The sequence below is a fragment of the Mucor velutinosus genome (assembly GCF_035048745.1).
Source record: "Mucor velutinosus strain NIH1002 chromosome Unknown tig00001575, whole genome shotgun sequence".
Taxonomy (NCBI): Eukaryota; Fungi; Mucoromycota; class Mucoromycetes; order Mucorales; family Mucoraceae; genus Mucor; species Mucor velutinosus.
The window spans coordinates 169,034-191,718 of NW_027041916.1; the positions used below are offsets into that span (position 1 = coordinate 169,034).

The following is a 22,685-nucleotide window of genomic DNA, read 5'->3' on the forward strand; positions in this document are numbered from 1 at the left end:
GTTGCCTTGGTGTATACAAGCAAAATAAGCCCTAAACTGCCCAAAGCGATATCAATTCACTGAATGCTGAGCTTCAATAGACCGAGCCTCCTATTCATTTCGTTTTCTATATTTCACCCTTTCCCCTTTCACACTAGATAAAAAAAAAAAAACCAATTTTCTTGTATAACTATTTCTTTCTCTCCTTCTTTCTTTTTCCTAATTTAATTACTGCCTCCCATACAGTCAAATGTCAAGAAATTTGGTCATCAACACTCAGAGGAAATGGACTCCATCGCCAGAACTAGCCATACGAGAGGAAGAGGGAGACGAGGATGCACATCCTATACACAAACAGCGGCTCATTGAAGAAGTGGAGGAAGACGACGAGGAAGATCAAGATGAGAATGAGGATGAGGAAGACGAGGACGAAGACCAAGACGAAGACCAAGACGAAGACGATGGATCTGATTTTACATCGTCGCCTAGCATCCCAGATGAAAACATCAATTTTGATCTTGTGTACACTCTTCACACATTCGAAGCTACTGTGGATGGGCAAGCTTCTGTCAAAAAGGGAGACGCGCTTACATTGCTGGATGACTCAAACTCGTATTGGTGGCTCATTCGAGACCTAAAGACGTCTGAAGTGGGCTACATACCAGCAGAGAACATTGAAACACCATTTGAGAGACTGGCTAGATTGAACAAGCATCGCAATGTAGAGGTAAACCGTGAACAATTGAATCAAACAGGCTGCTGTGTGCTGAATTCAGTAATGTTAGTTGACTTCGATGGATCAAGCGACTCATTACATCAACAACAAAACAGCATCCAATGCACCATTGAAAAAGAAAAAAAAGGTGATACTCTCAACTTCATTGAATGTGCAGTTGCATGTATTGCTCACGGGAGAAGATGACGATGAGATTGAGGATGAAACGTACGAGGAATGGAACGAAGAAATGCTTGACGACGATGATATGGACGAGGATATCGAGCCACATATGGACAAGCAGCAACAGCCACAACAAGCTGAGCCTGAGGAAAAAGACGACGAGGAGGATGACAATAAACCTTTGCAACAGTCAGTGCATAAAAGTAACCAAATTCTGGATTCTAAAAATAATCTCCATCATGATGAAACGAAGCAAGTATTGCAACGCCAGCATAGAATCAAGGAGCCTACTGCTGTCAACAATCATGCAGACCCGGTTCGACATCCATCACGTGAACAGGTCCCAGTCAATTCAAAGGTGTTGCGGGTCTTTGCTGGCAACGTAGACGTGGGAGCATCCTACCATTCAGTACGGGTCACTGAGTCCACCAGTGTCGATGAGCTACTGATGAGCGCCATGGAGAAATTCCACATTTCGCAGATCGAGACAAAAAATGGCCGTTCCCATGGCAAAAACAGCGGTGTTGAGTATTACCTTACTGTCAAGAGTCGGGATGGCGATGAAATCACATTGGATCCAGAGGACAAGCCCTACGCTATTCATGAATCACTCACAGCACACCTTACCACACCCATGCCCTCACTCACACAATTCAGACAGTTGGTGCCTACCTCTGATTACGTCAACAAGAAGAAAAAGAAGCGATCTTCGTCCATCTCATCGCTCAGCGACTCTTCGCTCCAATTCTTTATGCACAAGCGCATCAAGCGGGTCAATGATAAGAGTGGCCAGGTTCATATCAAGGTATCTTTAATGACAGCTGTCACCTCGGCAACAACAACAACTGCAGCGGTAGCAGCTCTTCCAGTATCTGACAAGATGGCAGCCATCAAAAAGATGACCACATTGCGAAGATTTGGCAAGAAGAAGAAGACGATAAAGGACAAGGCAGAGATGGAGAGGATTGATAAAATGATTGCGATACCAGCAAATATCTCTATTGCTGATTTGACATCAACGGCGTTGGTGAAATTCCACATTATATCAGACATAGAACAGCCTCACCAGTATAGATTGATTTTGAGCACAAATGGCAGAGGTATATATGTACAAGAGACGGACTGATGAGGTACAGATGAGATGCTGACATGCTTGACAGACACCTTGCTGAACCTGGATCAAAAACTATCAGACGTATTGAAAGACCTGGAAGCCACAGCCAGAGAAAAGCACTTTGTACTGCACAACTTCGTCAGCAACCTTAACGATCAGCGACCCGTCTCACTGTCATCTTCAACATCCTCCTCCTCTTCCTCATCGGCTAGGCCAACATCAAGTAAGGTCTTTCCAGAGAAGTATTCGCACCATCGCATGTACTCACACCGTAGTCTTCCAGTCATGACACGTCTCGATAGTAATACGGAAGCCATTTTGAAGCGAGTCGATGCTGCATTAGAAGCATATGAGCCCACTATCAGCACAATACCTCGAAAGGACATTGCTAACCCAAACTTTCCATCACCCATGTCGGTCTCTCGCAATGAAGGAGGTGTCGATATTCACTTACCTCATGGCGTATTACGAAGCACACCACTCTCTGAGAAACAAACACAGTACTCACTCATGAAGAATCCAAATACATTGGTGCTGCAACGCGTGCTGCCAGCAGACAAGAACACAGGCAGAAAAGTGCCAGCAGAGAAAAATGCGATATCAGGAGAGGAAATGGCAACTCTGGTCAAGTATGGGTCTCAGTATCTGGATGCGTATGATACAGCAAAAAATGCCACTTCGCTTACTACTCCTGCTGCAGCAAGTCGATTGTTTGTAGAAAGAGATGGTGGAAAAAGCTTGTCCAGTCTTGAGGATTTGGAAAAGGTAAAGAAAACAAATGATGCGCTTTTCTGATATCTAACAGCGTGGTCAAATATCGCTTTATCTGGTTGAATAGGAGCTGCACCGTATCATTACATCTCATTCATCTTGATCAAAATGCACATCAAGGCAATACGCATACCACTCGACGACATCTCTATCCATGTCCAACCCATACACACACACACAGATCTTATATAATACTCATACATTTACAATTTATCTACATGTAAAATATTTATACTATTTGAAAACTTTCGAGTGAAACGCAAGGTAGTTCGTTATAACTTCTTTTTTTTTATATATAAAAAACGCCTGCTTGTTGTTGTAGCTATTAAAATAAAAGGTTATGAGTAATTTCATGATGGGAGCGTACATTTGGTACCCAAAAATCTTACAGCATGGTGGATCTAACGTAGAGCTATTGAATGGTCTTTGTTTTATTTAAATAGGATGCATCTTTCGCAAGATATGACCAAAAAATTCCCTCGTGCGAATTCATCGATTTTTGGTTAAAATTTGCCTGTAGTAGCAAGACAAAAATCTGAATGACTATTACTTTAAGGTACAAAATTGCTGATATCTCATGATAGAATTATGCTATAGCTTTGAATCAGGGCTTATTTGGTAGGATCTTGTTTGCTCTACAATTTGATAAGTACTACAAGTAGAGTTTTGACAACAGGAACTTGGTAACCTGTCAGAAACAATCAAAAAGCCCCAAAAAATATCCTATCAAAAATCAGTCTAATAGCCTAGATTTATACACTTAAAACTGGTATCATTAGATTCTCCTTTAAAATCTACCCTAGGTTTGATTAGCCTGGAAAGCAGTGCTATTATCAGAATCATATCGCTCGATTTTGAGATCAAACGATATCAGGAATCCATAAATCCTCATTCAGAGCAATATGAAGGCTATGCTATTCGTATTTTAGAATACCGTCGTTTTGGTAGGTGGCTCAATTGGAACGCATGATTGGCTACCTTTGCTAAATATAACCTCTTAATTACAAGTGACAGATCGATAGATAAGGTGTTGGCAAACCTAGTAGAAAAAATTGCTAGCTCCTATTTTGCTTTGTTACTCTGTTATAGCATGCGGCCAAATTTCTGGTGTTTCGTTCTCACTATACTTGTACCAGTGTCGGCTTTCAGCCTCCGCTTTTATTAGCCTTTTTTTTTTCTTTTATTAGCATCCCCCCTTTCTATATTATACTTTGCAAGCTTATTATTTATGAAGCAACGTTACCTTTGTTGATGGAACTGAAGTAATTATAATTGACAACTGCGCGATAGACGTAGAATACAATGTTAACGCGTTCTATACTGTAGTAGCTTACTCGTAAAGGCTCTGGTTTGGGTTCCATAACTGGCCTATTGCTGTGCGCTTTGTAGTGGTCGCTTCGATGGTCTTATCGTGATGCTTGCGTATCCCTTGGTCTGCTGTCTTTGGTGCATGCTGGTTTTCTAGACTATCTCTGGTTATGGTAAGCGGTAAGTAGCTTTTTTTTTCCTTTGGTTACAATGATATAAACTTCTTTGAACGTTGTTTGTGTTATTACTATTGCTTCCTTTCTCTTGATAATGCATTTTATCATGATGTTTACTTTCTTGCTTTTTCTTTCTCTTTTGTTGGCTGTGATATGATCAGCTCAACAAGTACTTGTTGCATACATATTACTATAGCCCTGTAGTAGTATGTTCTGTTCTTCCTTTTCTTTTCTCTTTTATTATGTTTCTCTGAAGCATACCTTTTTTACGTTGTGTGGATGTGCCTATCCCTGAAGCTCAACAAGACTTTATCCGAGGCTAGGAGGTAGATAGGCCGCCTCCACTTGGTTATCGCTACTTACTTTAGTGATGATTGAGAGTCTCAACGCCAGAATCTAAAGCTAGGTGGTGTAAGTAAGGCATGCTCTAGCACCTGAAGGAAATTTGATGATAGCATCTGCTATATTGCTCTATATAGCGGCGCTTAAAATTTTGCCTCACATCAAAACAGGGAGAAACCCTCGCAAATTTTTTTAGATCAGCGGAGTTTTTGGGCATTCTGATTGGCTCGGGGGTCGAAAGAACGATGGGTTATAACTAGTTGATCTGCTATTGATCTGGCATTTATCATGATATAATGTTTGTAATAAAATGATATCCATACAATTCTGATTAAAGTTCTTTTTTATTAAAAAGTAAAATACGAAGCAATCAGTTGATCTGATATCAATTAAATAGTTTCATATGAAAGATGTCCTTTAAATTTATTATGTGCCGAAAAGAATATAGGTACAGCAGTACACTAGGTACTAGGTCTTCTCAGTAACAAATGCACTGCCAAACATGCTTCGCTTATCCTTAATTTTGAACATTTTTTAATTTCATCGTTTATCTCATATCAAATTTTGAATGGACGAAAGTGTTTCCAGTTTCGAGGCTTGGGTCATCTAAAATCAAGTTTTGAAATATTGATGCCAGAGCTTTAAAAGTAGTGTGTTTCTATAGCAAGGTTTTGCGAGAAAAACGATGGTGTGGTTGGATTTTAGCTTATAGGGTTTGCTGATGAGAAATGGATGATTTTCGAAATAAGCCAACTTTGAGTAATGAGGTTTATACAAGTGTTAGCTACAAGCAAATACGAGTAATAGATCGATAGATGAGATGTTCGAAAACGTCGTAGCAAAAACCGCTTGGTGCTATCTTACTTTGTTGTGGTGTGGCAAAGGTTTAAAGCTGTGTTGCGCATTTTACGAAAAAAAAAAAAAAAAAGGAGAAATGCAGGTCTTGATTATATGTACAAATCCAATAATACATACTTTAGACAGCCAGTCTTTGGCAATCAGCAATTAGGTTTGTTTTCTGTTTAGATGCAATGAATCACGGACATTGCCTCTTGAAATTTTGTAGTTCATTCGAGCATTTGGTTCTTGTGAAACAATCGCAATGTCGAGTTTAGTTAAATTTAAGCTTTAGCTTTAATGTGTAAGATAGAGTGAATAAGGAAGAGGTAATTACGCTTTCGGCTTTTCATTAGAAGACGTGGTTGCTGGGTTGGTTGATTGAGACGAACCATGATCAGCAACGGTGGGATTGGCATTAGACGAATGTGCTTCACTGGCAGCTGTTTGTCCCTTGGTAGATTCCCCTTCTGCTTCACCGGCAATTTAGAAATCACATCTCATTGATTGCCATTCTCCTACTTACCAGATGTACTATTTTTCTTTTTCTCTTGCTCATCATCCTCATCCTTGAAAGCATCGTCATCAATATCCACAAGATCATCTGAATCTGAATCATCGTCATCCCCAATAACGTATGGAACTGAAGCATTATCCTCCAGGTTGGTGATTTTGGGATTAGTATTGCGCTGAGTTGTGTTTGCTGCTGTCAATCCAATATCTATCAAATACATAACAAGTCAGATATCTTTACTAAACATTTGAAGAATCGAGATTAATACCTTCATAGTCTGAATCGCCTTCAAACTCAAGTGGCGATCTAGGTGCAATAACTACAGTGGGATTGACGGGCTTTCTTGTTGGCATTTGAGGCGCATGTAGCGTAGTATCCTCCACAGCTACTGACGAGTGTCGTGATCTTCTAGCTTCTACACATATATTACTTGCATTTAGTCCCAAGCAATGCGCCAATATACTCGTTCACTTTACCAATTTGCTCCTCCTGCGCCAACTGTCTAGCAAAATCCTCATCAGCCTTCAGTTGTGCATCAGATGTCGATGTGACTTTAAGGTTGTGCGAGGGTGATCCAACAGGAGGATTGACATAGATGGTATCGTCGCCTTATTTGATGAGGTGTTAATATACCATTGACTGCAAGACACACATATTTGAATGTTGTTTTTATACCTCTCTGATAATCGCTGGATTTTCTAGCAGTGGCAGGTCGATTGCTCGTTTTTGCATATACGTCGTAGTCTGACAAGTGTAGCGCAGATATATCGCCCGTCAAAAGATCGTCCCCATCGTCGCTCGGTAATCCTCTACACATACCAGTGAATATCACACGCCCTGTTCCTATTGCGGGCCCTGTCATTACCTGTATTGTGCGTTTGTAGTAGGCATAGATGATGTTGCAGCTGTTTCATGCTGATTTTGAGGGTTGCTCTTTTGTGTATTTGCTTTGAATTGGTTGTATAAATCCATCATCTTTTTCTTGGCAGCTATGTATCAACATAGTGTTCGTTATCAGGTGGATGTGAATGGGGTACTTTCTTATCTCCCTTACCATTGCCAGCTTCCTTCATCTTTTCCTTGATAATAGGTAATTCCTCTGCCTAATGTCAATCTCCAGAAAACTCGCTTTTAGCTGTTTCAGCCTTACCTTGTAGATTGAACAAAGAGTCATCGTCATCATCTCTCTGTCTCTGCGGTTGCTGCTGGTATTGGCCTTGTTGGGATGACCGACGACCTATGCATAATATCGTGTGGATTATAAGTGCAATGTTGACATTCATAGCACACTGCATGCTTACGTTGGTGCTGCTGAGATCTTCTCTCATCCTCCATAGCGAGCCTCTTGGCGAGTTCTTCATCCATGCGAAGTTGCTCTTCCACAGATGTTGGCTCTGGTTGTGCTTGACGTTCCCAATACGCATAGGGCGCATCACTGCTATTTTGTCTTGACTGAGGGCGAGGAGGCATTGGAGGCGCTTGCTCGGCAGCTGCTGGAGCTGGAGCTGGAGCTGGAGGTGGTGCACTGTAGCTAGGATCCGACATGCCAAGCAAAATCTCAAAGGTGCTTTCAACATGATCATTCTGTGATTGAAGAACCGCTTCTATAACTTCTACATCTGTATCTGGGAAAGCTTCCTTCAAAATGCGAATGTTTTCAGGTAGATTTGGTTGCTCAACTGGTTCTGGAGGAACTGCTGCTGTTGTTGTGTGTGGTGGTGGCAATGATGTTGGGGACTCTTGTTGTGCGAATTCCTCTACGGCAGCCATGGTAACAGGTGCTTGCTCCTCTTGAGTAGCTTCCTTGGTATTCGTAGCGTCATCAGCAATTGCTGCTTGTAAAGGTGTGTCCAGTTGGTTTGGCTTTGATTTTCTCTCTATTTCAGCAGCAGTGTCTGACATGTGGGTTACTTGTGGATGAAGAAAAGAAAAAGGAAAAAGGAAATATCTTTTTTTATGCTTCTCATAGAGCCATGGATACGTCGACCAAACGGATGTTGAATTGTTTCACACCACCAGCATTGGTCAGTATACCACACTTCAAACAAACTTTCCATCATGTGAGAAGCAAACAGACAGCCAACATTCAGTAAAAAGAAAATAATGTACAGTGGTTTATTTGATAGCAGTAGCAAAGAACAAAAGGGAATGATATTTATACAGATGAATCTATTTAGCAATGCCAATGATGGCTTTTTCACGTTCAGGCACACGTCTGACAGCGTCTAACTTCTTGGAATGCTTGCGTCTCAGCTCTTCCTTTCTTCTCTCTGCCTTGATCATCTCCTTCTTGGTTGCATCAGCCAGCTTAATGTCCTTGGGTGTTCTTCTGTGCTTATCGATTCTGCGGATATCCTTCATGTGGCCGTATCTTTCCTTCAATTTAGCAGAGTATTCAAGCTTGTTCTTCTCACGCCAGTCCTTGACACCCATCTTTTCGTTGGCATGTGCCTTCCAGATACGAATATTACCGTCGTCTGAGCCAGACAGCACATACTTGCTGTCCATCGAGTACTGCACGGCAAAGATACGTTGCATTCTCTTGGTGTGATAGCAGTCTCTACTGTGCCCTGTGCCCACATCATACAAACGAATTGTGCGATCATAGGAGCCTGTAACAATCTCTTGGCCGGTAGGTGAGTAGTCGACGTCCATGATGGCAGACACATGGTCCTTGAGTACGTTCTTTGCTGAGGTCATGTTTCTCATATCGAATGTATAGGCGTTGTGATCTTCGCTACCTGTTGTGAAAATGTAGGCTTCCATAGGGTTCCAGGCAATGGCGTTTGTCTTGAGTGACATGACGAGCTTGGACAGAGGTTTGCTTGTTCTCAAGTCATACAGTACAATGGTGCGATCCGTACCGCAAGAAGCAAAGATATTTTGTTGCACTTGGTTGAATTTAACTGTCTGGTAAGAATCGGCTCCCCATGCAAAATCGTGAATGGGTTCTGATCTGCTTTCGTCCCATACTTCTACAGTGCCACCCGATGTTGCAAAGATGGGATCAGAGCGATGATGCGATAAGCCGGTGAAAGCATGCTTGCCCATGTATGTTTCGATAGGTTCACTGTCGTCTCCCCATACCTTGACTGTCTTGTCAGTAGAACAAGACAAGAATCGGCCTTCCTCTTTGCCAGGACACACACCACTGACAAGGCCACGATGACCTTGCACTCGCCATGTGGTTCTTTGTTCAGATACTTCCCAGATACAAATCTCACCATCACCACTGCCGGAAATCATCGAATTCAGCTTGGAGGGATGCTTAGTTAAACAGTATACACCGTCAATGTGTCCATTCAGTGACCCAACAAAGGGCTTTGCAAACATACGATCCAATTTGACAGAATTCAAAGCTCTGGTATATTCTCTACCTTGTTCAAAGGGATGAGCATTAGGGTCCAAGTTGCGTTGTACTTTGTGAATGTCTTCTACACGTTCTCTGACATAGTCATTGGAGGAACGAGAGAGTGCTTTGACCTTGACCATAGCGATTGTTGAATTGTTGAAATAAAAAAGAAAAAGGAGGAACTCTACTTTTTTTTTTCCCTTGATGAAGCTTTTAGTAATAGCAGTCAGTGTGGCTTCTCCGACGTAAATGTTGGTTATCCTTCCAATCAACATGAAAGGATGATCCATTTGAATCGATCTCTATGCGTTTCCAGATAGCCAACTAGTCTAGATATTGTTAGAGACGTTACTCGATTAACTTTTGATTCTGGCTTTATCTTTGAATGTCCAAATCAAAGATTACAACTTGATATTTGGCAATTCGCTCTATAGATTTGGGGCCAACAGCTTTAGCTATGCATTGCATTCCATTGGTGTAGAATGCTATGCTTGATATGGGTCCAGTAGGTGGTGGCACCGTGTTTGGAAAGTGCGAGCATCAGCGTAGGGCCGTATATTTAGAGCCATCCCTTATTATGAGCTCGCACATGTGGCTAAATGATCAGATTGACAAGGCGCATCTGCTGGGCATTGAGAATGGCAATCCACCTGGTTCTGTTATGCTGACACCTGAATTTTTATAGCTGGTAAACACAGAACTTATGGCTTATTTGGGCACAGACATCAACGGCATTGCCATGCTGTGTCCAAGAAGTGTTGCTCATGCGTTGGAAAGTGTACCAGTCCATCATATTATAATAAATGTTCAGTCCCTAGACACTTTTACAACCCTGATATAGAAACTCGGTTTCTAGGCATCTATCAGGCATAGCTCATATATGATTAATGATTTTACAATCAATCAACAAAAATCACGTTTATTTTTACTGTCTTTCCCTCTGTTCAATGCTGTCAACGTTTTCTTTAAATGACGACCCGAAGCCTCAAAGACTTCCCTACTTACTGCAGACATGTTATGCAGCCCATGAATCGTCAATGTCCAGACTAACTTTGTTAAATATAGAATGCAAGATAATAGCATGATGAGCGATAGTGCTATGACTTTCCACCTACTTTCCATACGCTTCAAGGGCATCTATTACTGTATTGCCTTACGAAAAGGACATTGAGTTTGCCAGCCTGCCTCACCAGCCAAATTAATTCTAATTCAGACTCATAACCTGTTCCAGATTGGCCAAATCTTAATGATTTTCGACTCGATTTAACTATTTTTACAGAATCGACTAAGTAAAATATGATAACCGTCCTATGCATCCTTAAGCTGTCCCTGGTGGTAGGGCGAAGTGGTAGAACTCCCGTATGCCAACGGGAGGATCCCGGTTCAAATCCTGGTGAACGCAAGTTGTTTGATTTTTTGACGTAGTACTGATGTCCTCGTTTGGTGTTTTTGTACTCTTATCCATGATCTATATTTTGACGATTTCCGCAAGACTGTACTGGCTCTAGGAGTCGCACCTTATTAGTAGTAGATTTCTTTCCCAACTTAGTTCAAAAATATCTTATTCCCCTTCATTGCAGACATTGGGTCCACCAACAGTCTTTTCTATCCCTCAGCATGACATTTAAAGGACTTTAAATAAAACCTGGAGCTTGACTCCCCTACAAAAAAAAAAAAATGCATCCTTAAGCTGTCCCTGGTGGTAGGGCGAAGTGGTAAAACTCCCGTATGCCAACGGGAGGATCCCGGTTCAAATCCTGGTGAACGCAAGTTGTTTTGATTTTTTGACGTAGTACTGATGTCCTCGTTTGGTGTTTTTTGTACTCTATCCATTATCTATATTTTGACGATTTCCGCAAGACTGTATTGGCTCTAGGTGTCGCACCTTATTAGTAGTAGATTTCTTTCCCAACTTAATTCAAAAAATATCTTATTCCCCTTCTTTGCAGACATTGGGTCCACCAACAGTCTTTTCTATCCCTCAGTATGACATTTAAAGGACTTTAAATAAAACCTGGAGCTCGACTCCCCTACAAAAAAAAAAAAAATGCATCCTTAAGCTTTTCTGGAGTACTTTTCAAGGCGCATCCAATGGTACCAAGTAAGATAGATGTTTTGAATAAACTTATTGAATAATTTACGCAAATATGAAAAGAGGTTTCTGGCCAAAAAGTCGAAATTTTGCATATAAAAACCTCATTTAAGTGGTTTCAGAAATTGCTTTGAATCGAGAGAAGCATTTTGATTCAAGATCATAACATAATAAATGTTCAGTACTTTTGCACTTTACAATCCTAATATGGAACCTGAGTTTCAAGGCATCTATCTGTCCTGGCTCATATCATAACATAATAAATGTTCAGTACTTTTGCACTTTACAATCCTAATATGGAACCTGAGTTTCAAGGCATCTATCTGTCCTGGCTCATATCATAACATAATAAATGTTCAGTACTTTTGCACTTTACAATCCTAATATGGAACCTGAGTTTCAAGGCATCTATCTGTCCTGGCTCATATCATAACATAATAAATGTTCAGTACTTTTGCACTTTACAATCCTAATATGGAACCTGAGTTTCAAGGCATCTATCTGTCCTGGCTCATATGAGAATAATGATTTTACAATCAATCAACAAAAACCACTGTTGTTTCTACCCTCTTTCCTCTGCTCAATGCTGTCAATGTTTTATTTGAGCGACGTCTCAGAGCCTCAGAGATTTCATTACTTACTGCAGACATTTTATGCAACCCATGCATTGTCAATGTCCAGACTAACGTTATTAAATATAGAATGCAATAAAATATCATTATGAACGATATAGAAGGCAATAAAATATCATTATAAACGATAGTGCTATGACCTTCCACCTACTTTCTATACGCTTCAAGGGCATTTACTACTGTATTGCCTTATGAAAAGGGCATGAGTTTTCCAGCTGGCCCTACCAGCCAAAATTAATTCAAACCCAGAATCATAGTCTGTTCCAGATTGGACATATTTTGATAATTTTGGACTCGATCGAGCTATTTTTTCAGATTCGACTAAGTGAAGTATGATAATCACCCCATGCTTCCTTAAGCTTTCCTGGAGTACTTTTCAAGGCGCTTCCAATGGTACTAAGTAAAATAGATGTTTTGAATTCACTTATTAAATGATTTGTAAAAATATGAAAAGAGATTTATGGCCAAAATGTCGAAATTTTACATATCAAAGTCCCACAAAGATAATTTCAGAGGTTGCTTTGGATTGATAGAAACATTTTGATTCAAGATATACCATAGTAAAAGTCTCCATTATCAAGATGAAAAATGCGATCGTTTCATTTTCGATGAAAACCATGAGGGATACCTCATGCTTTTTGGTCGATTTTTGACCATGTTTTTTTGGTCCCCAAAAAGTCGAGCAAAAGTGTCAGAAAGTAACTGCCAGATGAAAGCAACCATTTGGGGCTATTCTGACGATCTAAAACGGCCTTGAACGCAAGAAAATTCAGCTCAAACGCACTCATACTTTCTGTATTAGGGACACTAAGGACTAAAAAGTGGGAATACCAGTATGCTGCTTGCCCGTATATGAAGTAGCTACGTGTATATGGATGTAGAACATCACATAAGAATCAGATCCACAGATAATATGAAGGGTTACTATGTGTAAGTGGAGGGTCAAAATGAAAGTAGCAGTATTTTGATAAAATACGCAAGAGCAATCAGTAGCACGAGCTGCCGCTGCGCAGGTTGGTTCTCTACCTTCGCTACGCTTCGGTGAGAACCATCCGAAGCATAAACACTCATATGATTAGTGATTATGTATCAATCAACAATCAGGGTTCCTCTTCTAACATTTTAGCTCTATTAATTTTGGGATATTAGCCAAAGGCCCGCGGCAGCGCGAGCCGTTTGAACGTAGGTTGGTTTCCACCGAAGCGAAGCGTAGGTCAGGAAACCACCCGAAGTGCTGAAAGGCTCGTATACCATAGTAAAAGTCTTCGTTATCAAGGTGAAAAATGCGATCGTTTGATTTTCGATGAAAACCATGAGGGGTACCTCATGCTTTTTTGGTCGATTTTCATCCATGTTTCTTTGACCCCCAAAAAGTTGAGCAAAGGTGTCAGCAAGTAATTGCCAGATGAGAGCAACTGTTTGGTACTATTTTGACCATCTAAAACGGCCTTGAATTCAAGAAAACGCAGCTCAAATGCACTCATATTTTGCTGTATTAGGCACACGCTTGACTAAAAAGGGATAATATCTGTATGATACTTGCCCGTATATGATGTAACTAATGTATATATGGATGTAGAACATCACATAAGAATCAGATCCACAGATAATATGAAAAGTTACTATGTGTAAGTGGAAGGTCAAAATGAAAGTAGCAGTATTTTGATAAAATACGCAAGGGCAATCGGTAGCGCGAACTGCTGCTGTGCGAGTTGGTTTTCACTGAAGCGAAGCGAAGCGAAGGTAAAGAACCATCCGAAACATAAACTTTTATATGATTAGTGATTTTACATCAATGGCTAGATTTAGATTTGCTTCCTCTCATAGCCCGGATGCCTGCAAGCTGGTTCATTCTACATACCGCAGTGTTGTGATTTCAGAACAAGGGCTAGGTGTACAACTCCAACAGCTATTATTCATCCGCTCAAAACCAGGCTACATTGCTACTGACACTTGTCTGGCCTATCCGCTTGGAAAGATCGTGCAAGTACAATTGGGCAATCATCCATTGCTCAAAAGAAATCACCACATATGTGTGTGTTTGCATGTCAGAACACATTCACGCAGAGTCAATGCAGATATTCGAATGCACAGACGGATGTTGCATCATTGGCACTATGAAAGCTGGCTTCCAACATGTGTTATACACCTATGACAATAAAGCTATTTAGTTATGGGTGTGTGGGCGTTTCCTTACAGAGCAAGTATGTTTCCAATGGCGCTTATTAAAGAGGGTGACATTATGGTTCAGGGGTGATCCGACAGATCTTATGCAATAGAAGACAGCCAAAATCTGGAAAGAGCAGTAGCACGTCTATCTATTCAGCAATAAGAGAATCGCAATGTATGATTGTTCTTATTGAGCAAGACTTGTTGAATACATGTCTATCTTATTAGCAGTAATAGCCACTGTTTGTCAGATATTAAAAGCGTCGATTTTGCACCAACTTTCACATATCTTGTTCAAGCGTGATATGCAATCATATGCCCTTGATCTCCAGAAACACCGTATTAACACGACAAGAAGAAGAGTAGATTTTTGTGTTTATGTAAATGTTTATAAATATGGCAAATAGACTTAAATCATGATGAGAAATGGCATGAATGTACTTGATAGATTACACTTGCTTAAAGTCAAACCCCTGTTGCTGTTGAAGCTGTTGTTGCAATTGCTGATTCGCAGAATCAAACATTGGATGTTGTTGAGCCATCAACTCTGTACTTTGCTGCTGTTGCTGTTCAACCAAACCAGCTGGAGGAAATGACAACGTAATATTGTTTGGGGTATAAGCTTTCGACGAACTTGGCTGCTGTTGCTGCTGTTGTTGTAATAACGCAAAATTGTTTTGTTGTTGCAATGTAGGATGAGGCGTATTTGGGAGGGATTGGCTATGTATCGAAATAGGAGATTGATGCTGACGCATTTGGCTATTGAGATAGTCCACTTGTACTGAAGGATGCATTCCAGTGGCAGGTGCACTGGTTGTGCTAAATGGCGTATTGCTGGTTGTAGTTGCACTAGAAGCAGATGTTGTGTACTGGATCACACTATTGGGTGTGGATAGCATGGGCGTTGTGCTTGCTTCGTGTGTCTTTTCATGCTTTTTGAGTGATCTGGAGTGGTAATACGCTTTACCACAACCCTTTGACAGGCAGATGAAGGGTCTCACGTTGGAATGCGTCTTGATGTGTGTTGTAAGTGAATCAGGTCGAGAAAATCGCTTGCCACAGCCGGGTTTATCGCACACAAAGGGGCGCTCTCCAGTGTGTGTGCGTAGATGATTGTACATTTTATGTCGCTTTGTGAATGGCTTTTGATTTCGAGAACAACCCTCCCATTCACAACAGTAAGTAGGCTATTCAGCATATCAGTAACCTACCTATATTTCTAAAAAAAAAAAAAAAAAAAAAAAAAAAAAAAAAACGCACTTACCTTGCCACTACCCACATGCAAGTCATTGATATGCGAAATCAGCTTTTGAAGATCATTAAAAATCTCGCCACAGTCTTTCCATCTGCACTGAATTTGAACTTTGACAGATTTTCCAGCAGGCTCTCCAGCTAGCGATGAAGTCTCTTCGTCCTCCTCTTCCTCATCGACAGTGGATTTGTCCTCATCACTCGTTTGTTGCTGCTGTTGCTGTTGCTTTGTTTGGCATTGCTGTTGCATTTTGTGGTCTGTAGGCGTGTTGGGGCTGATATTCTCGTCATCCTCATCATCATCTTCGTTGGATTTGACACTGGATTTCTCATTCTTTTCAGTGTTCAATTTTTCATTTTCAAGCACAATCAGTCGAGCAATCAGCTGTTCTCGAGACATGTTTTCGTAATCCTGCGCAGCAGTGCCTGCAATCCCGGTTGTTGTACTGGGCTTCAGCCCCAACTCTTGTGGCGTAGGTGGAGGGGGGAGTGCAATCGTGCCTAGTGCTTGTTTTTGTGATTCAATGACCGTTTTGCGGTCCTCAGACTTGAAAACGCTATTCAAATCACTGCTGACAACGTACTGTTGTTGTTGAGGCTGAGGCTGCTGTTGTTGTTGCTGGTACATTTGCTGCTGTTGATATTGCTGTTGTTGTCCAATGACAGCAGCAGAACGAGGAGCTGAAGCCATCATGTTGGACAGATTCTTTGTTTCGATATTCAACGCAGGCGGGAACGAGCTGGAAACGGTGTGTCTTCTTGATTTCTTTTTGTCCAAAACCGTATCATCCGCTTGTCTCTTTGTGCCTCGAATAGTCTCGTTGATAAACACGACTTGCTGCTGTTGCTGATGATGTTGCTGCTGTACAATAGCGTTGTGTAATGAGATATGATCATTCTTTACTTGATGCAGTGGACTCGTGGGTGTTGATGGGCCTGTAGGAGTAGATGGACTTGCTAGACTCGCCATTTGAGACAGAACAACATGAGGTGTTTCCTGCTGCTGTTGCTGTTGTTGCTGTTGCTGATTAGAGATGATATCATGTTGCTGTAAAATGTCTGTGCTGTTTTGTTGCAAAATAGCATATTGGTGTGCCATTTGTTGTGCCATCACTTGTTGCGCTGCAGCTGCCACTCGCTCGTTTTCCTCGTCCATCGCTCTATGCATTTGCTGTTGTGGCACAGGTACCTGTTGTTTTTGGGCTTGTTGTTCCAAGGTGCGTTGAGAGGGAACTACGGGATGTTGTTCAATACTTGATTGAGAGTTCATCATTTCATTTATCATTTGTGGTTGAGATGGTTGAAGTTGCTGTTGTTGCTGCTGCTGATGTGCCTGAACATGTGCTTGTGCTTGGGCCTGCGCTTGGGCCTGAGCCTGAGCCTGAGCCTGAGCCTGAGCATGTGCTTGGGCTTGGGCTTGGGCTTGTGCTTGTGCTTGGGCCTGATGATGAGCTTGAACTTGCGCCTGGGCTTGAGCCTGTGCTTGAGCTTGAGCTTGAGCATGAGCTTGTGCTTGTGCTTGTGCTTGAGCTTGAGCTTGTGCTTGTGCTTGAGCTTGTGCTTGAGCTTGTGCTTGTGCTTGTGCTTGTGCTTGTGCTTGTGCTTGTGCTTGTGCTTGTGCTTGTGCTTGTGCTTGTGCTTGTACCTGATGATGCACCTGCTGTTGTTGCTGTGATTGATGAACCTGCGCCTGATGAATGTGAGCTTGATAGGCAGCAGCTTGAGCCTGTGCCTGTGCCTGAACTATATTCTGCTGCTGTAACTGTTGCTGCAGATGCTGATCGTTATCTGTGTAAGATAAGGTTACTTGCTGATGATTCAGATCTACGGGATTCACAGTATTGTCAAAAATGGCATCTTGGTGATGATGCATCAAGAGATTTGGGCTCATGTTGGTTGAGGAAACAGCAGTTGTAGGATCTGCTTGGTTATTCTAGATGAGAAAGAAAGTTAAATTACTAATTAACATTTCGTATATTAATAATACAAGTTATTTACAGTCATTTGCATTAATTGAGTCGTTGAAGGCGAGCTTGCAATAGAGATGGCATTGCTGGAAGGTGTCATGGGAGACACTCTGTTGGTAGGACTGGACAATGCTGCCATATGTATATCAGCCTCACTGCCAAACAGATGCTGCATTTCATTGACGTTATTCGCAGTCGATGGCGAAGATTGCTGCGTTTGTTGCGAATCAAATCGATGTATAGGCGAGGTTAATTGATCAAATGTCGAAGAGTAGAATGCCTCAGTGTTGCTCGTATCTTGATGTTGTTGTTCCATAGTGTTCAAATGTGTGGTTTCCCCGAAGGGAGTAGAGTGATGTTGTTCCTTTATTTTGTAAATCCAAGAAAAGAGAGAGATGAGTTCTCTTTAGGTACAGCAAGCCAAATTGAGTGATCTCTTTTGTGGCTATCAAAAAAGAAATCGAGTATGAAGAAAAACGAAAAGAAAGAAAGACGAAACCTTTTTTTCGTATCTATAATCAAATAAGGAGGATTGAAAGAAGAGTTGAGAGGTGGAAAGGGGAGGGGAGGGGGAAGAGACACACCTACTGAGATTTAAAACATGGTAACATAGTTCGATAATGTTGCATCTATTGTACATTGGAGCCAAAATACAAACGCACTAGAGTGTGCTCCAATGCCACAAGCTAAGCGTTGGCTTGCCTTGGAGGTTTGCTTCGCTTTCAATTCATTTTATTTAACGTTTTGTAGCAAAACTGAAGGATCATTTCTATCATACAAATCAGGCAATTTATTATATTAATTCAAGAACATTGGGTAGATTTCGTAGATCTGAATCCGAAGCTTCTCTAAAATATTTTTTTCTACGTACAAATGGTATTATAAAAGTGCTATTCAGTCACGAACCAGTGGCGTATTCTCTTGATATTAAATAGAAACTCGATGAATAACCATCCCACATGTCAAATTAAGTCAAATCAGAGGCCAATGCTGCAAATCGAACAATGGTGAATGGCACCATACGAAGCCTGCAATCGCTAAACAGCCTCGATTCCGGTATCACATCTTTAGGAAGAGACCATCTAAATTCAAAGAAAGAGAGATCATCGGCTGCTAGCAAAAGAGAGTGAACCACTCAGGTACAGCTGTTGCGGATGTCTACAAATCGAGATGAACAAATATCCATGATAAATATGGCACTGGTTAGTTAGCATTCAAGCAAATTTGTTTGCTTCAAGCTCTTCCTCCTTCCCCTCCTCCTCCTCCTCCCCATTTTGCAATAAATTATTTGTACAACATTTAATATAAAACATAAAACCAACATTTCACAATGTGTGGTCAATTTAATCATGTATATTTGCTTCATGTTGTCGTCCGAGGTCTAGAACAGAGAATAATACCTCCTTATCCGTTGAATCTATCCAGCTGAATTGTCGTAAAATGTCGTTTTCACACAACATCAGCATTCATTGTAACACACAAAGTCTTATATGATATCATTCTTCTATACATATTACATCCTAGCGGCAAAAAACTGTGTGTTACAGAAAGAAATGGCCGTGTGATACACTAAAACCTACTCATAAACGTGGTCATGCATACAAATACATACATTTGGTGGTTTGTTATCCTTAGGAGAAATAGCTTATGCTAATTGATTCAGCTCGAAATGTCATTCAGTGGGGTTGCAGACATATCCATACCATTAGTGGCTGTACATCAACATAAGCGCATGAATATGTATCGATGGATTGACAATTCTCTCCTCTTGTTTCATCATGGTAGTCCTATTGAGTGCACATTGACAATAGACTTTGGTTTTTTTTTATCAACGTCGTGAGATATACATTACACCTCAGAGAAGCTATTTTCATGGATGGTGCCAGATCATGGTCTTTTTTCAAGGGCTTGTAGATTGTTGCTCATCAAGCCAAGGCAACTCTACTTGGAAATATTGATTAACGCTGCATGAACTCATGAAAAAATCGCACAGCTTTACTCTGTTCGATGCATATTTGACACATAGCAAATGCCTGTCCACATTGCAAGCCTTATGCTGTCCTCGGTCTGGCAATATTGTACTGTATCATTGCTCTCGCTCTCTCTTCAAGCGATTTGATCTTATTACTTCTTGCCCGCACGAATGACATCGGCTTTATAATAACCAAAACGCCTCAAATAGCTATCTGCTGATTATAGATCTGTACATTGAACTTTACTTGTGGTAAGAAACATGCATATGTAAATCTCAATTAAGTTTCGCTGATGATGTTTTCAAATGTTTATTTAGCTCTACGCATTTCACAATGCTTATATATACTGAATTAATACATGAGCAACAATGGCAAGTATCAATCAAGATACGATTTCAATTTGCAATGCAATTACTAAGGGCTTCCAACGGCACTGATTACTTCTATGATAAGTATAGCATTGACCTTGCCAGCAGCTGCCAAAATGGTTCTAACTCCGACTAATTATACTGCTGCTCCAGATTGGACAGATTTGGTCAAATTTCGACTTGATTGAACTATCCTGCTATATTTAACCATTTGAAGCGTGATAATCCTTACATACCCCCTTATGCTTTTTTGAAGTACTTTTCAAGGCGCATCCGATGCTACTAATTCTAATGCGTGTTTAAAATAAACTTATTGAGCAACTCTTGAAAATAGGAAATAGTCATTTTAGCCAAATTGTCGAGATTTCACATTCAAAGATCTCATAAACAAAGTTTCAGAGGTTGCTTTGGATCGAGAAAAGCATTTTGATGTATTATATGGCATAGTAACGAGCCGTTTGAACGTAGGTTGGTTTCCTGACCTACGCTTCGCTTCGGTGGAAACCACCCGAAGTGCTGAAAGGCTCGTATGGCATAGTAAAAGTCTTCATTTTCGTGGTCAAAAACGTGATCGTTTAATTTTTGATGAAAACCATGAGGGGTATCTCATGGTAATCCTCTACAAGAAAAATGACCCCAATGACATGGCAGATTATAGACCTATCTCCCTCTGCAACACTGACTACAAACTCTTGACACGTTTGCTTAATCATCGAACGACGGAAGTCGCTAAGCAACTGATCAACGAGAACCAAGCGGGCTTCGTGCCTGGGAGGTTCATTGCCCAAAACGTTCTGCGGTGTCAGGTCATAATGGAAGATGCTGAACGAACAATGAACTTGGCAAAGAAGAACAATGTGATACACCAAATGCCCAAAGCAATTGGCCTTAGTTTTGACCAGGAAAAAGCGTACGATCGAGTCAACCTCTCGTACCTTCAAACTGCACTCATTACTTATGGCTTCCCTGCTAATCTTGTGCGCTGCATCATCAACATGATGGGCCAAAATCTCTTGCGCATCAATGTGAATGGTTACTTTACCAAAGATTTTCCCAAGCTGCGAGGCTTAAAGCAAGGTGGCCCCATTTCCTCTATTTTGTACAATTTGGCTATTGAACCCTTTCTGCGGTCTATTCTCAATGATCCATTATACCACGGCTATCAAATGCAGTATGCAACTGACCATCCCAACTATAATGCTAATGACCCTTTAGTTCATGTGTCAAAAACCCTTTGTTACGCTGACGATGCTTTTGTATTTGTTCAAGACCTTCCTGATCTGGCAAGACTCGAGTACCACTTAGATGTCTATTGCAATGCAACCAATGCCAAGATTAACTACAACAAGGTTGAAGCTGTCTCGCTCTCTGGTCAAAACACATGGTCATATTGGCAAGCACGACTCTCAGAAATGAATATCACAAAATTCACATCCAACATGGATTCCAATCCAGTGATCTATCTCGGGTTTCCTCTGCTGCAATCGGTTCAACAATGTGAAGTATTTATCGGTGGTCTTGTCGACAATCTCCGGACAGCTACCAAAATTCACAGTGCAAGAAGTCTCTCCGTCGTTGGCAAAGCTACAGTGCTCAACAGTTTGATTTTGTCCAAATGCTGGTATGTACTACGAGTAACTCCGTTTGCTCAAAGTAATGTCCAAGCTATCCAGTCCATTTGCACCAAGTTTCGACGAAAAGGCATCTTTCCTGTTATCCCCTGGGCCACATGGACTAAGCCGAAGCCATTAGGTGGATTAGGTGTTCTAGATGTTGCTCTGCAACAATCAGCCCTATATTTTCGTTGGGTTCAACCGCTCCTCCATCCCTCTGGCTCGCCCCACATCCTAGATCTCATGCTGGTCATGCTAGTGAATAAGCAAAATCAGAGTGCGCATGTGCAGGTTTCGTTGCTCTTTCCCCTCACACGAACCACTGGTCTCACTAAACAACGCACCAACACGGTAACAATGATCTACAAATCAGTTGACCGCCTCAAACGCATCCACGAACCAGTTCACCTCAATATTGCTACCGCCTCAATCCTACCTGTCAAAGCCATTCTGCAGCCGTCTGCCACTGTCTCCAAAATGCCGATTAGGGCCACTCAGTTGCAAGTAAAGGATCTTTATCAACCCAATCCTGACCAACCTCTGCAACTCGAAGCACGAAAAGCACCAACCATCCCAGCTGACATTCGACGCGCTTGCAAGAAAATCCTGAAGCAAATCAACGAGAACAAAGTACATATCCAACCGTACTTTAACCTCATGCTGCAACCTCCTCAGGATAGCACCAACCGCACAACCGACATCTCCTTCAAACCGTTCATTGACTCCTATGACTTCAACAGCCAGAAAGGCCTCACTCGACAGATTTCAACCAGAACATTCCGCACAGCATGCATCGATGCTCATATCTCCAGCATCGCCAGGTCCAACTGGAATTTCTTCTGGTCTCTGTCCCTGAACCTTGTCCACCGTAATGTCATCTATCGCTTCCTCACCCACACCATCCCGACCAAACGCCTGCTACACTACTTTGAGATAGCTGAATCACCTCTCTGCCCAATCTGTGATAACGAAGAAAATGCTGTACACTTGCTTTTCCTCTGTTCCAGTAAGGCATCCATCTGGAAAGCTATCATCTTTGAATTCTTGTGGCCAACCGTTTCGATTGGTGATATTATCCAAGCCTGTTCCTCTCTTGACTTTGAAAACATCAAGTATGTCTCCAAATCATACACCACTGCTCACATGGTCGTACTGGTAACACTTGGCAACATTTGGCGAGCTCAAGTTCGTATGATCTTTCATTCGACTCCATTTACATGGATCGATGTGGTCCAGCAGATCAAGAACGAGCTCCTTCAACTACATGCCCAAACTGAAATTCACAAACAATTGTAATTCTCTAATCGCAATTGTCATCTATCATTTGTT

The 22,685-nt window shown here is 41.3% G+C and overlaps 5 protein-coding genes across 5 annotated transcripts; 2 read left to right on the top strand and 3 right to left on the bottom strand.

Annotated features, from left to right (window-relative positions):
• Positions 1–229: 229 nt before the first annotated feature.
• ATC70_013307 (uncharacterized protein) lies at positions 230–2,865 on the top strand (the record flags this gene model as incomplete). The annotated part of the gene is made up of 5 exons (XM_064832471.1): positions 230–706; positions 765–1,977; positions 2,038–2,214; positions 2,275–2,756; positions 2,830–2,865. 5 exons carry the CDS (start codon positions 230–232, stop codon positions 2,863–2,865), a joined length of 2,385 nt encoding a protein of 794 aa, XP_064678730.1.
• A 2,893-nt stretch (positions 2,866–5,758) lies between these two features.
• Positions 5,759–7,841, bottom strand: ATC70_013308 (uncharacterized protein; the record flags this gene model as incomplete). Its single annotated transcript, XM_064832472.1, has 9 exons — positions 5,759–5,895; positions 5,952–6,146; positions 6,208–6,354; positions 6,416–6,547; positions 6,615–6,748; positions 6,805–6,928; positions 6,994–7,038; positions 7,090–7,176; positions 7,241–7,841. The coding sequence occupies 9 exons, from the start codon at positions 7,839–7,841 to the stop codon at positions 5,759–5,761; spliced, it is 1,602 nt and encodes a 533-aa protein (XP_064678731.1).
• A 267-nt stretch (positions 7,842–8,108) lies between these two features.
• On the bottom strand, positions 8,109–9,431 carry ATC70_013309 (uncharacterized protein; the record flags this gene model as incomplete). The annotated part of the gene is made up of 1 exon (XM_064832473.1): positions 8,109–9,431. One exon carries the CDS (start codon positions 9,429–9,431, stop codon positions 8,109–8,111), a length of 1,323 nt encoding a protein of 440 aa, XP_064678732.1.
• A 5,202-nt stretch (positions 9,432–14,633) lies between these two features.
• ATC70_013310 (uncharacterized protein) lies at positions 14,634–17,718 on the bottom strand (the record flags this gene model as incomplete). Its single annotated transcript, XM_064832474.1, has 3 exons — positions 14,634–15,371; positions 15,449–17,368; positions 17,434–17,718. 3 exons carry the CDS (start codon positions 17,716–17,718, stop codon positions 14,634–14,636), a joined length of 2,943 nt encoding a protein of 980 aa, XP_064678733.1.
• A 2,633-nt stretch (positions 17,719–20,351) lies between these two features.
• Positions 20,352–22,652, top strand: ATC70_013311 (uncharacterized protein; the record flags this gene model as incomplete). Its single annotated transcript, XM_064832475.1, has 1 exon — positions 20,352–22,652. The coding sequence occupies one exon, from the start codon at positions 20,352–20,354 to the stop codon at positions 22,650–22,652; it is 2,301 nt and encodes a 766-aa protein (XP_064678734.1).
• Positions 22,653–22,685: the final 33 nt, after the last annotated feature.